Here is a 13,323-nt window from a genome sequence, read left to right on the forward strand (position 1 = left end):
TGAGACTAATGTATCAATGCATAGAGTTCAAAAACTAGACTCTGCAGGTTTCTCACAATCAGCTATGAATTATTCCTCCTTCTCATTCCCTTTATAAAACCAAGTTCCTTTCATCTGATCTTGTTTCCTCAACCAGTGCTGAAAACACAAACTTAACTATTTTAAAAAATGAAGAAACATTGACTGAATGCTTTAATGTCTTAATTTTCAGCCTGGTATGTTTTACTGTATAATGTTTTAACGCATTAAAATTATTTATCTAATTAGAAAAAAAAAGAGTAAAGACATAAATGGCAAAGCCTGATGCTACACTCGGGATTCAAAAAGGTCAAAGACCGACTCTCTGAATGACCGTATCTAGATTGTGTAAGACGGTTTGAATAAACTGTAGAGAAATCTGTTACAGAATAGTGAGAAAAGCACAATACTAGGAAGCTCTTATTTTTGATGGTGGTAAGAACACTTAACCTGAGATCTACCCTCTTAACACGTTTTTAAGTGCACAATAGAGTACTGTCAACCAGAGGCATAATGCTGTACAGCAGATCTCTAGAACTTAATCATCTTGCAAACTGAAACTTTATACCCCTAGGGGAAGGAGTATGTGTTTATCTGTTTGCAACAGGGTCAGACAATGGTTCTTGTTAGAAAGTGACATATGAGTGGGGTTTTGAAGGATGAATAGGAGATTTTTAGAGGGAGAGGAGCAATCTCAGGAAGAAGAAACAGAGGAACAGCAAGTGTAGAGGCCGGGGGTGAGAAACAACACGGGGTGCTCTTGGAGGAGAAGTATGCTGTCAGAGCAGGAAGCCCAGAGCGGGTGGGGCAGGAGGTGAGCAGCGGGGCAGGAGGTGAGCAGCAGGGCAGGAGAAAGGCCAAGATGAGGCCTCAAAGACAGGCAAGGCTTGAGATAGCCGTGACTTTCTTGCCTGAATTATTTTCATCAAAACTAACTTTCCATACATTGTCAAGACAGTCATTGCCTCACTTTTCTGTTTCATTATTTGGATAGAGAAGTTACCAATTAGGGAGTTTTGCCTAATTAAAAAACCATAGAGGCTAAGTCAATGTTTTTCAAGTGAAGTAGCCCCTAAGTGTGTTTCTTCAACTTATGATGATGATGATGGTGATAATAATATAGTCACAACCATTTATCATATAACTACTGCATTGCAGGCTCTGTGCTAGATGCTCCACACGCATTATTTCCTTTAATGTTTGAAAAAACAAAAACCCTACAAGGTAGCTGTCATCACCCCTACTTACAGCATATCAAACAGGAAACTGAGGTTCCGCAAGACAAAATATGCACCTGAACGTACACTCACGGATCTGGAAGGCTACAAGCCCCCTCTCTGCTCAGCCCTTGGCACTGGCCCTGATCTCTGAAACCCCTCTGTCCTCTGCCTGTCACAGGCTTGGATGCCCCCAGCCAGATCGAAGTGAAAGACGTTACGGACACCACCGCTCTGATCACCTGGTCCAAGCCCCTGGCCGAGATCGACAGCATTGAGCTCACATACGGGATCAAAGATGTGCCAGGCGACCGAACCAGCATCGACCTCACACACGAGGAGAACCAGTACTCCATCGGGAGCCTGAAGCCAGACACAGACTACGAGGTTTCCCTCATCTCCCGCAGGGCCGACATGTCTAGCATCCCAGCCAGAGAGACCTTCACAACAGGTAACGGGCCTCCCCCTGCTAACAGCCCCAGGAAAGGAAAGATTGCCAGACTCCCATCCCCACTCCATGTCGGGGTGTCTTCCAGGCTCCTTTTACAGTGGAAACAATGGAAAGGGGATTTTCATTCCTTTAAGTTTTATTTTAAAATACTGTAGCAATTGATTGATTAATATTACCCCAAATAACTTTCTAAGGCAAAAGAAAATTTTTGCCTACATAGAAGATGCTGGTCTGAGATTCTCAGACATTTTGGTTAAAACAAAATTTAAATAAATATTTTAATCATAAAATGCAGTATATGGAAAACATAAATGACAAAGATGCCTTCTAACCTCTTAGCCTACAGCACTATCTTAAAAGTACCAAAGTGTCAATCATTCATTCACTAAATATTTTTTCAGAGCTCGGTAAGCTCCGTGTGAGTTATTAAAAATCCAGTGATGAATACAACAAATACAGTCACAGAGCTTATTTGCAAGTTTCTGTACAGTTTTTATTAAGCACGAAATCGGTGGAAAACGTGAATGATTGAGGTATCATGCGCTTTAATAATGAGGAAAGTGTCAAGTATGTAGTATTTGTTTAGATGTGCGCATTAGCTATTGAGCCGGAGGAGTGTGTGGGCAATTTTGTCATTTCTCTCCAATGGCAGGCACCTTTCATGTCTCACCTTGAACTGTCAAGGACTCCCTCTCTCCTGGTGCCTGGTGTTCTCAATACCAATGCCCCTTCCTCTCCCAAACAGGCCTGGATGCGCCCAGAAATCTCCGCCGCATCTCCCAGACAGAAAACAGCATCACCCTGGAGTGGAGGAACGTCAAGGCGGCCGCCGACAGTTACAGAATTAAGTACGCACCCATCTCTGGAGGTGACCATGCCGAGGTAGAAGTCCCCAGGAGCCAACAAACCACAACCAAAACTACACTCACAGGTGAGCTCCGCATCCCTGACCCAACTGGCCCGGGGGGCATGTCCCCACGTTGCAACCCTCCAGAGAGTGAAAAAAAACACTTCCCAGCTATCCATCTCACTTGGGCATCAGTGAGTCAGGCTGTGAAACAGTCCAGACATTGAGAAATCGTAGCCTTCAGGGACTAGTTCAGGGCCATTTTTATGGCCTTCTGAAAGTCTGTCCAGTTTTGGGCCGAATCTCAACCTGCATGTTCTCTCTTAGGTCTGAGGCCAGGAACTGAATATGGTATTGGAGTGTCTGCCGTGAAGGGGGACAAGGAGAGCAACCCAACCACCATCAATGCGGCCACAGGTGAGGCCCGCCTGGATTCCCACCTCCACGGGATGAGCACCAGCAGACACAACAAGGCCCAGGAGGCAGGAAACCTACTTAAAAAGAAATAGTAGATGCCCAGAGGAAAGAGGGGCTTCTAGGATCATCCAGCCCAGATGTCCACGTTCAAAAGTAGCATAAGCACTCCCCATGTGAATGATCCTAACGCTACTCTCTATGCAGGAAGGGGGACAGGGGATATTTTACAAAAAATTGGAACCAGACTTTATAAGAGATCTACAAACTTTTGAAAGTTGGCAACCGATTCCATTTCTTATAAACCACTGACTAATCAAAACACATCTGGGGGCTTTTCTCTTAGCAAACACTTAACGTGTATTGCATACCCCCATCATATAGATTATAAGCGGCAGGAGCATAGTTTAAGGCAATCTTTGCTCTTACTCATTGCATCCTGCAGCTCCAGCCTCTGAGTGAGGATGCTGAGGGGCTACATGATTTGAGGCCGCTGATTATTTCTGCAAGTTTGTTTGTTTTTTCTGGAAAATTTGTAAAAAAGAAAACTCGTCCCTTTACCTCTCCACCAGCCTCCTGCTTATCTCCCCCTGGGACTATGATGATAAGGGGTGGCTGGTATGGGGAGATCATTATGCAGGATCCAATGCTGAGCACTTATACATATTCTTTTTTATCTTTTTATTTGGAGGTAATTGTAGATTCACATGCGGTGTAAGAAAGAATACAGAGAGATCTGTACCCTTTGTGTAGTTCCCCCCATTGGTAACATTTGTGTAACTACAGAAAACTATCAGGACCAGGAAACTGACATTGATACGGTCTATCAACTTTATTCAGATTTCACTCAACTGTGTGTGTATGTGTGTGTGTATTTAGTTCTATGTTATCACTTGTAGATTTTGGAAGCTACCACTTGTTATCACTTGTAGATTTTGGCATCTACCACTACAGTCAGACACCAAATAGTTCCAATCACAAGGGTCGCTCTTGCTACACTTTTCTATAGCCAAGGCAACTCCCACCCTCCCCTTCACCTTAATCCTTGGCAATCACTGATCTGGTCTTCATTCAATTTTGTTATTTCAAGAATGCTACATAAAAGGAATCATACAATATGCAACCTTTAGAGATTGGCTTTTTCGCTAAGAATAATTCTCTTGAGATCCATCCAAATTGTGTCTTGTGTCAATAATCAGTTCCTTTTAAATGCATTTAATTGAGTATCATTTCATGGTATGGATATACCACTATATTGTTTTTAATCTTTCAAAAACACAGTGAGGTACCGTGCAATAACAGCATCTCACAAAGGTGAAAACTAAGACTCAGACACCTGAGTCACCTGAAGCCACACAGCGCTACGGCAGACCTGGGTCTGTAGCCCACAACCAGCTTTCAGCCCCAGAAGCAGTCCTGCCCTGAAGTCTGAAGGGTGTTCAACTCTCTGTTTTCCTCCCAGACCTGGACGCGCCCAAGGACCTTCAGATTTCTGAACCTACGGAGACCAGCGTGACCCTGCGCTGGCAGATGCCGCTGGCCAAGTTTGACCGTTACCGCCTCAACTACACTCTTCCCTCGGGCCAGCCAGTGGAGGTGCAGCTCCCCAGAGGCACCACCTCCTACATCCTGAAAGGCCTGGAACCTGGGCAGGAATACACCATCCTCCTCACAGCAGAGAAGGGCAGGCACAAGAGCAAGCCAGCGCGGGTACAGGCATCCACAGGTGAGGTCAACCTCTGAGCTCTCGCCACACCCTCTGTTGATTCTGAGGTTGCAGACCCATCAGCCAGATTGTCTTCAAATGAGAAGACCGGATGGGAAGACATGGGGATTTCTCTACTCATGACTGCTCTAAATCCCATTTGAAAGAGTTACTTACCTATCTTTTCCTCTTGTCAACTGACTCGTCAACAGCAAAGTTCCCTAGCTGGGCAATCAAAGTGGTTTTTAAATATTTCCTCCTAGGAGAATTTAAAGCATCAAAGTTTGTGTTTGTCTTTGGTTCTTTTTTTTTTTTAATTTTGTGCATTTCACAGAATCTTTTAAATTTTTCTCATTTTCCTCCCTCTTTAGCACAATTAATTAACTTTTCATTTTATTTCTTTTCAAGATGACCAAGATGTTGGGAATAATTCCTTGGTTTTTTTCCCATTAATTGTTTTTATTCCAGGTCTTTTGCTTTCCTCTCAGGTTACCTGAAACATTGCACACGGTCCTTTGAGCCTTCCACGGTGGCCTTCTCATTTTCTCTTGGTCGTTAAGAGGTGAACTTTGTTTTTCCATGACAGCTTAATCCTGACCTCCAGTATCCCTTCTAGCCCAAGTATCCTGTTCTTTGTACCGGCTTCCATATTTTCTCAATGGCTAAACTGAGAAAAAAAATCAGTTCTTCCTATATGAAAATATACATATTTAACTTTGGCCCCCAAATATTCAAGAGGTACAGGGGAAAAATGTTAATTCTTCAGGGTATGACAAGTAATAGTCTTTAGTTTCAATTTAATAAGTAAGTATGTATTGAGAACCCACTGAATATATTGTAGTATGCTGATATTTGAGGGGAAAAAAATGGGTTATGTACTTAGCACTGCTATTCTGACTCATGTGCACTTACTCACCGTCCCTGGGGGAAGACCAGATGGTCAGAATGTTAGACAGCACTCAAGCAAGGAAAGGGAGTGACTGGGCAGCCCTCAGCCAAGGAAAGGGAGTGAATGGGGGAGTCAGGAGCAGCCAGAGACGGTGTCTTGGCAGAGATGCTATTCCAGGTGAGTCTCCATAAGCAGAAAACGTGTGGCACTGATGCGCATATTTGGAAATGCCTTGAAGCGTCTTTGTCATTTACGGATACTTTCACATGCATATAACAGAAATCTCAAATAACAGTCACTTAAGCAAGATACAAGTTGGTTTCCTCTCTCATAAAATAAGTCTGAGGTTAGGTGGTTCAGGGATGGCACAGCAGTTCCAAATGATCAGGGATTTGGGCTCCTTCTAGCTTTCTGTTCCACTAGTCTCAGTCCTTGGCTTCCATTCTCAAAGTCACCTCCATGTCACAATACGGCTACTTCAGTACAGCCTTCGCATTTGTGTTCTGGGCAGCATGAAGGAGGAAGAACCAAAACCAAAAAAAAAAAGTACCTCCTAGATGAGAGTCTTTCTGGAAACCTCACCAGTGACTTCTACTTGCATTTCACTGGCCATTTCTAGCCATAAGTAAGTCTAGGAAAGGTAGTCTTCTGGCGGACCAGGTTGCTGCCCACATAAAATTGTGGTAGTTTGTAAGGAAGACAGAGAGAAGGGGTATTTAGTAGACAAAGAATAGCCTCTTCAGAAAGTCTGAAGTGAGCTCAGGTGGTCAATTCTGTTGACTCTGTGCATGGACTGCTTCCCACGCAGCTATGAGATGGTCATCAAGGATGCTTGGTGGGGGGTGGGGGTGTGGGGGTGGGGTAGCTCGATCATAGATGAGGGGGGAGGGGAGAATAAATTGGGAAGAAATAAATCTACGGTAGAGATTTGAATGGTTCAGTTTTATAAACATGAGCTTGTTATAAGATGCGAAGGGACCACAAATGAATCAGAGAAACAAGAGGGAATTTCTTCTTCTCTTCCTCCTCCTCCTCCTTCCCTCTCTCTCTCTGCCTCTCTCTCTCTGCCTCTCTCTCTCTGCCTCTCTCTCTCTCTCTCTCTCTCACCCTCTCTCTCTCCCTCTCTCTTCACTTCTCCCTGAGTTTTACAAATGCTAGATTAAAGAGAGTTTCCTATCTCCACTCAATCATCTTACCCTCTGGCTATAGCCACTTTATCTCCTTATCTCCAGCAGGGAATCCCCAGGCTTTAGCTGCTCAGGGAGATGAAAGCTTTCAAGTGAATCACAGGCTGGAATTACTTTGTCTCTAACTAAGAGCCCAGTTTTGGCATCCCAAGGGCTCAGTGGTTTCATTTCCCCAGCCGTGCCTCTTTAACACTGTTTTCAAAGAAATCACGTTGTATATTTAAAGACATTCTTCATTACAGGAAAAATGTGCAAAGTCCCTTTTATGGGCTCTTCCCCCACTGTCTCTAGAATATTTCTCTCTATGGCTTTCTCCATAGAACTATTTTATTTTATTAAGAGTGAGGTGGGCATTTCTCTCCATCTCCTGAAATCTATCTTCCCAATAAATATCTCCTACAATATCCTCCCAGTAAATATCTCCTTCATTTACTCAGTCAATAATGCACTACAATCATGCTCCGTGCTAAGTCCTGGGGATACTACAGCAATGAAGACAAGTCTGTGCTTCCAAGGAGGTAACTATCCAGCAAACAGACGCCTTCACTTGCTGTAACGAGGGGTGTGGGGTGCAGTGGGAGCACGGGATGCCTTCTGAGCATCAGGATAGGCTTAACGTGGGAAGAAGTTTTGGGACAGACATGGAAGAGGCAAGCAGGACTATGTTGTAGAAGACGTAAAGAAGCAGAAGTCCAGGGACCTGGCCTTGGTAAACACATGGGGAGAAAAAAGAAACAGGAAAAGTGGGAGTGCTTAGAGGAATGTACCATGTGGTTATGAGTCCTGAAATGTCAAAGGGTTGTAGGTTCAAATGTCAGAAGAAAGGGATTCCCAGCTCTGCGTTACTCGATTCTTAATAGCGGAAGTCTGCAAAGTGTCGCTCATTGTCTGTGGGTTTTACAGAGAAGATGTGAAATTGGCTGCCCCAAAGCATTCTTCCCAGGGAATTCCAGGGCTCTAGCCATGGCATTGAGCCAAAGCGCAAGCCTTTTCCTTGATGCAGCACCAAGTTAAAAGTATGCCCATCACACCTGAAATACAATGCAAAGACCCTATCACAGGCTACACAGCCCTACAGAGTCTGGTCCTTCCCATCTCTCTGACCTCCCTCCCACTACTTGTCCCCTTGCTCATTTCACTGTGGTCACCCTGGCCTTCTCACTGTTCCTTAAGTATGCCAAGCCTGCTCCTACCTTAGGGCCTTTGCACATGCTACTCCTGCTGCCTAGATACCACACTTCTCCCAGTTCTACACCCAGCACCTCCCTCATTTCATTCAGCTCAAGTCTCATCTCAAAAGACCTCTCTGTCAACCAGTCTAAAACGGTGCCCTATCCTGATTTACCCTTTCATGCTGCTCCAGAGTTCCTCATGACACTTGCCTGATATCACCCACTAGTTGGTTTACTTACCTATGGCCTGCCTCCTACTTCTAGCCAGAAAGGACTCTGTCTCCTTCACTGGCTGCAGCCCCAGTGCCTTGAACACAGCCAAACACGTGGCATACGCTTCATGAGCATCTGGGGACTCCAGCTCCTCCAGAGGCAGTATTTCTACCGAATCTTCTGGTCTTTTTCTTTCACCTCTGTATCAAAGGCCCAAATTCTCTCTCTTAAGGATTAAGGGAAGGGAAGTCATTCTCCTGGAGTCTTTAATTAAGCTTACTCTGGATAAAAATGGAAGGAAAGAAAGAAGAAATGATGGGGGAAGGAGAAAGGGATGGAGGGGGGAGAAAGGAAGGAAAGAAAGAAAAAAGGTACTATCCCTGTTAGCATTGAACAAAATGAGTATGGGCCAGGCATCTCCCCCTCTGGCCCCATATATGTATTCTAATAAACTCAACAAAACCCTGCTTGAAGTGGAGGCCATGATTTTCTTTGAGCAGTAAGGGACATAAAGCAAGGAGGACATGCAGAAACACAAGGCCGATAAAGCATCCGCCCACACCGCGTAAGGCTTGACAGTGATACCCCAGTAATTCTCAAGGGTTTGGGAAGCAAAGAGGCGGAATTTTGCTTTTAGCCACAGCTGCAAGTAATAGAAGACATTCTGCTCTGATTTTCCATTTTGATTTTCTCATGGAGCAAACTGAAATTTAGTCAAATATTTATCCATCCAACAAGTATTTATTTCTTACCTGCCATGGGTCAGGCAGTGCTGGTATAGAGAACAGAAAGACACAACCCCTCCACTCAGGAAATGATGCACATTGCAGTGAGAATGAGAGGACCAAAACCAAAATTATAGGAACGTAACTAGTCTGCTTAGAGGAAAGTGTGGGAAGCTACAGGAGCACAGAGGCAGATACCCATCCCAGACCTGAGCAAGGTGAAGGCAGCGTATCAGAGAAGGCTTTTTGGAAGAGGTGATACTTGGCTGAATCCTAAAAAAGGAAAATGAGTTGGGCAAGTGGAGAAGGGAGTAACGACATTTCCAGCTGGAGGAACAGTAGGTGAGAAGCTCAAAGGCATGAGAAACTTTATGTTAGTGAAACACCAGCTATACAGTCCTGCTGTATGATGGAGCTGGGGATAACAGGGTACAAGGTTACAGACACTATCAGTACCATCTACAAAGGGCAGTGAATATCATGCTGAGGGGCTTGGGTTTCATTATTGACAGTGTGAAGAGTCACCAGAAAGTTTTAAGGCAGGCAAGGCTTTTAATTTCAATTAACTTTACAAGATGAGATCCAAGCAATTTAATCTACCCTCAGGGGTCCTGAGGCTTGAATTTGGCCATCCCGCTGCTGTTGGAGAATCACTCTCTCTGCCATCGGTGACCCCTAAAAGTGGATTCCTCTCAGTCAGCACTTGGTAATTACCATCTACAAGACGGTGGAAATCCAAAGATTTAAAGTTGGCACAGCCAGAAATTCCCCCAGGCCAGCTGGTCAACTCACCATGAGCAGAAATGGGATTTTGAAATTCTGATTTCCCAGGCCCACTGGCATTGTTCAGAGGGTAGATGCCAGTGCACAGCTGGAAGAAAAAGACAACAGCCTTTTCATAAAGAAAGGCCAAGAAATTCAGTATGGAACTATACAACGGAAACACGGGGCTTCTGGGGCAGTAAGCCCACAAGTGTGTCATTTGCTCTTGAAATGAAGAGTCCGCATTGATGTGAAGCCTCTGGTCTCAATCTCAATTGTTGTCTGCTGTATTTTTATTCACGTTTTTCCCTCTCTTTTCATAATTCTTACCCGCCTCCCTTTAATTTATCTACTGATTTTATTCATTGAAGTTACACCTTTTACTTATCTGTCTAGCATTTGTTTAGTGAAGGGTTTTGGGTCGGGCACCAAAAGCACCCACCCAGCAGTGGTCACGGTCACAGCACTAAATATAACTGATTTTTTTTTCTTGATCTGCCTAACCCTCTCCCCACAAAAAAAAAAAAAAAAAAAAAGGAAGAATAGCCAAAAATTTTGGTGGAAGTATCATCACCATGACTATTACCATTTACTGAGCCACGTGACATTTTATGAAAATTACTCTATCCACTGTAAGAAGAGATGAAGCAGGATGTGAAGGACATTGTATAAAGTATCCGTGGCATATAAAAAAAGCTGATTTAAAGAAAAAAATGGTTCTCATGAGGAAGAGACATTTTCTAATGTGGATCTCCTCCTCTCTCCAACCATCTTTACTACAACAGCTTAATAGACAATCTGTAACCCCTCCATAACCCCTCCCTCCCCCAGATAGGTAATTCTCCCCACGTCTCTTGCAACCTGGTACCTGAAATCTCTTTCATGGAAAAAACTATGCTTTATGTCATAATTAGAGAAAGAACTTAAAAGGCAGTTACCTGAGAGGAAACACTGACTTAATTCACACAAGGGGGGTCAACTATCAATGTCAGCTAAGTTCTTGACAAGAAGCTTTGACAGCAGCAGGAGAAAAAAAATAAGAAAGTGGGATAAAAAGGAGAGTTTATGGGCCACAGAATTGATTTCCTTAACTTTACAGTTTGGCTTAGATTGGTTTTTGTCTGATGGCTCTTCATGCATGAGGGCTCTTGGAATATTTGAAAAGGACACACTCCTGACTTTAGCTGTGCTAAAATCCCAAGGTCAAGGAGATAATTGCTACAACTGGAGCACTGCTCCTGGCCTCACAAGGGCCACTGGGTTAAAAGATAGCTGACCTTTTTCCCTTTCTTTCCCCACAAGTATACATCACTTGGAGCTTGGGGTCCTCTTTTTCTCACCTAGACCATGTTTGTGTGGTTAGGAACTGCTATGGGGTCTTGGATAAGGGCTCCGGGACACAGATTTGGGTTGAATGAGGACACTGTAGAATGAAGGTCAAGGTCAGGTATGGCAAACATTTTCTGAAAGGGCCAGACAGTAAATATTTTAGACTTTTCAGGCCATATGGTCTCTGTCTCAACTCCTCTACTGCGCCACTGCAGCACATAAGCAGCAATCAGCAATATGTGAATGTGCGGGCACAGCTGAGTTCCGATGAGATTTTTACTTATGACATCAAAATTTGAATTTCATATACTTTCATCTGTCATGAAGTATTCTTCTTTGGATTTTTCCAACCATTTAAAAATTTTAAAACTGTTGTCAGCTCACTTATTACCAAGAGAGGCAGCAGGCTGGATTTGACCCTCAGATCATAGTTGGCAGACCGCTGTTCTAGATCAAACAAGGTTTGAAGGAGTGTCAGCTTTGCCAAAATGGAACAATTGGGAAGAACCTTCCCCAGAACCTAGAAAAAGTCTGAATCAAACAGATTCTTGAAAAGAAACATTTTCCCCTCTGAAAGGATATCTTCTATCCAACTGCAAGCTAAGATTTTCAAGTGAGACGTCTGCTTTAATGGACAGATGATAGGACTGATTTGAAATGAGCAGCCAATGTGAGGCATATAGAGAGAAACAATTTGTTCACCTAAATGAGCTCAAGGCAGTTCTTACTCTGTTGTTTAGAGGATCTGTTTCCAGAGAAAATCCTTTCTTCCTAGGTGATGCAAAGTCCAGTTAGGCTCAGCCCTGGGCAAATTATCACCTTGAAGCCATATTCAGACAAGTGAGTGTTCTGTGCTTTGCTCATCCTAGAGATGAATAAAGACGGCAAGTTTTAATTGAGCTTAATAAGCTATTTCTCCCAGGGCCTCGGTCTTTCTTTCTATCCAATGAGGGGCAGCTTTGCAAAGACTCAGTGACTTCCTCAGGACAGCCTTACTTGTACTGTGTTAATTTATCTCTGATCTTTCTGAAGTGGTTTATGTAAACTGATTTGAGCCCCAGAAACTGACAAAAATCCCAAGATAAAGAGACTATAAAACATGACTTCCAGGAGAGATTGAGGAAGCACGGAAAGGAAGAGAATCTAAGAGGACCAATTTCCTCAAAATACAGAAGGCTGGACGGCTCAGACCAAGAATCCCGAGAGTAGCCGAAGGCTGTTCCTATGATCTCACCTTTAAGATGAGAGCCGCTTTCCAAAGTGGAAACTGCAGCCCAGAGCAGTACTAACCCAGACGTGTAGCATTTTCCAAATCCACAGGACACTGGTCAATAGAAAAACACCGTATTCAAAAGACAAACCCAAATACACAGCAAGGCAAAATAAGTATTCTGTTGATTTTTCTGTTGGTGTTTTGATGGCGACAGCGTGGCCCAGGGATGCAGGTGGCCCTGGGGCCCCCATGGTCTCGCAGCATTGGCAGCGGGTTTGCCATTTCTGAGTTCCCAGATGGAAAGCATTTCAGGAATGATTTAACTGACCCCGTCTCTGTCATTATTCAGACCATGCCCCTGAAATGGAAAACCTCACCGTGACCAAGTCTGGCTGGGATGGCCTCAAACTCAACTGGACCACAGCTGACCAGGCCTTTGAGCACTTTGTCATTCAGGTGCAGGAGGCCAACGGGGTGGAGGCGGCTCAGAACCTCACGGCGCCCGGCAGCCTGCGGGCTGTGGACGTCCAGGGCCTCAAGGCTGCCACCCCTTATACAGTCACCATCTACGGGGTGATCCGGGGCTATAGGACACCAGTGCTCTCTGCTGAGGCCTCCACAGGTACCTCTTACCTTTCTGTCTATAGCTTCTGTTTTTCCCAACAGGAACCTGCCCAAGGATAATCAGACGCAACTCGTTTTTGAATAGACTTGAGTACCTTAAGTTATAGCACTATGGTGCCTAATGATGGGGAGAAATCAAGCCGCACAACTCCTGGGGTAGCTTTCACACTGCACCCCATGTGCACCACAGCCTCTGGGGCTGTGCCTAGCCCAGCCTGGGGACTATACACACAGCCCCAACGGCAGGGACCTTTGGCTTCACAAACAGGCTCCCTCCTGGTGAGGGATGTTAAGGCATGATATTCAGAAGGAAAAAAATAATAATAATCTCTTTGTCTGCCAGAGGCTAGGGCAATTCCTTAATGAAATAAGATCACAAATGTTTTCCTACGCCTCACCCCCTTGGCTCTATTTCTCAAATTTAGGAAGCTGCGTGGTTATCTAAAGAAAGTCACATGTTTTTTTTAAAAAAAAAAGTAATATAAAGCCTGTTCTTTCGTTAAGGAGTCCCTGGATCTTGGTGTGTGATTTGATCGTTAAACTAGTTCTTTGTCCTT

The 13,323-nt window shown here is 44.2% G+C and overlaps 1 protein-coding gene across 5 annotated transcripts in view; it reads left to right on the plus strand.

Moving 5' to 3' along the window:
• The window catches only part of TNC (tenascin C), a 91,388-nt gene that overhangs the window by 36,716 nt on the left and 41,349 nt on the right, over positions 1-13,323 (plus strand). For 3 of the 5 annotated variants that reach the window (XM_082470392.1, XM_082470394.1, XM_082470393.1), the window contains exons 7-11: positions 1,417-1,686; positions 2,432-2,617; positions 2,861-2,950; positions 4,410-4,673; positions 12,492-12,764. In XM_082470392.1, the coding sequence (XP_082326518.1) occupies positions 1,417-1,686; positions 2,432-2,617; positions 2,861-2,950; positions 4,410-4,673; positions 12,492-12,764 (1,083 nt within the window). The remainder of the gene's footprint in view (positions 1-1,416; positions 1,687-2,431; positions 2,618-2,860; positions 2,951-4,409; positions 4,674-12,491; positions 12,765-13,323) is intronic. The other 2 variants (XM_082470395.1, XM_082470396.1) reach the window with 1 other exon arrangement.

The sequence above is a fragment of the Balaenoptera physalus genome (assembly GCF_965194825.1).
Source record: "Balaenoptera physalus genome assembly, chromosome: 7".
NCBI classification, from domain to species: Eukaryota; Metazoa; Chordata; class Mammalia; order Artiodactyla; family Balaenopteridae; genus Balaenoptera; species Balaenoptera physalus.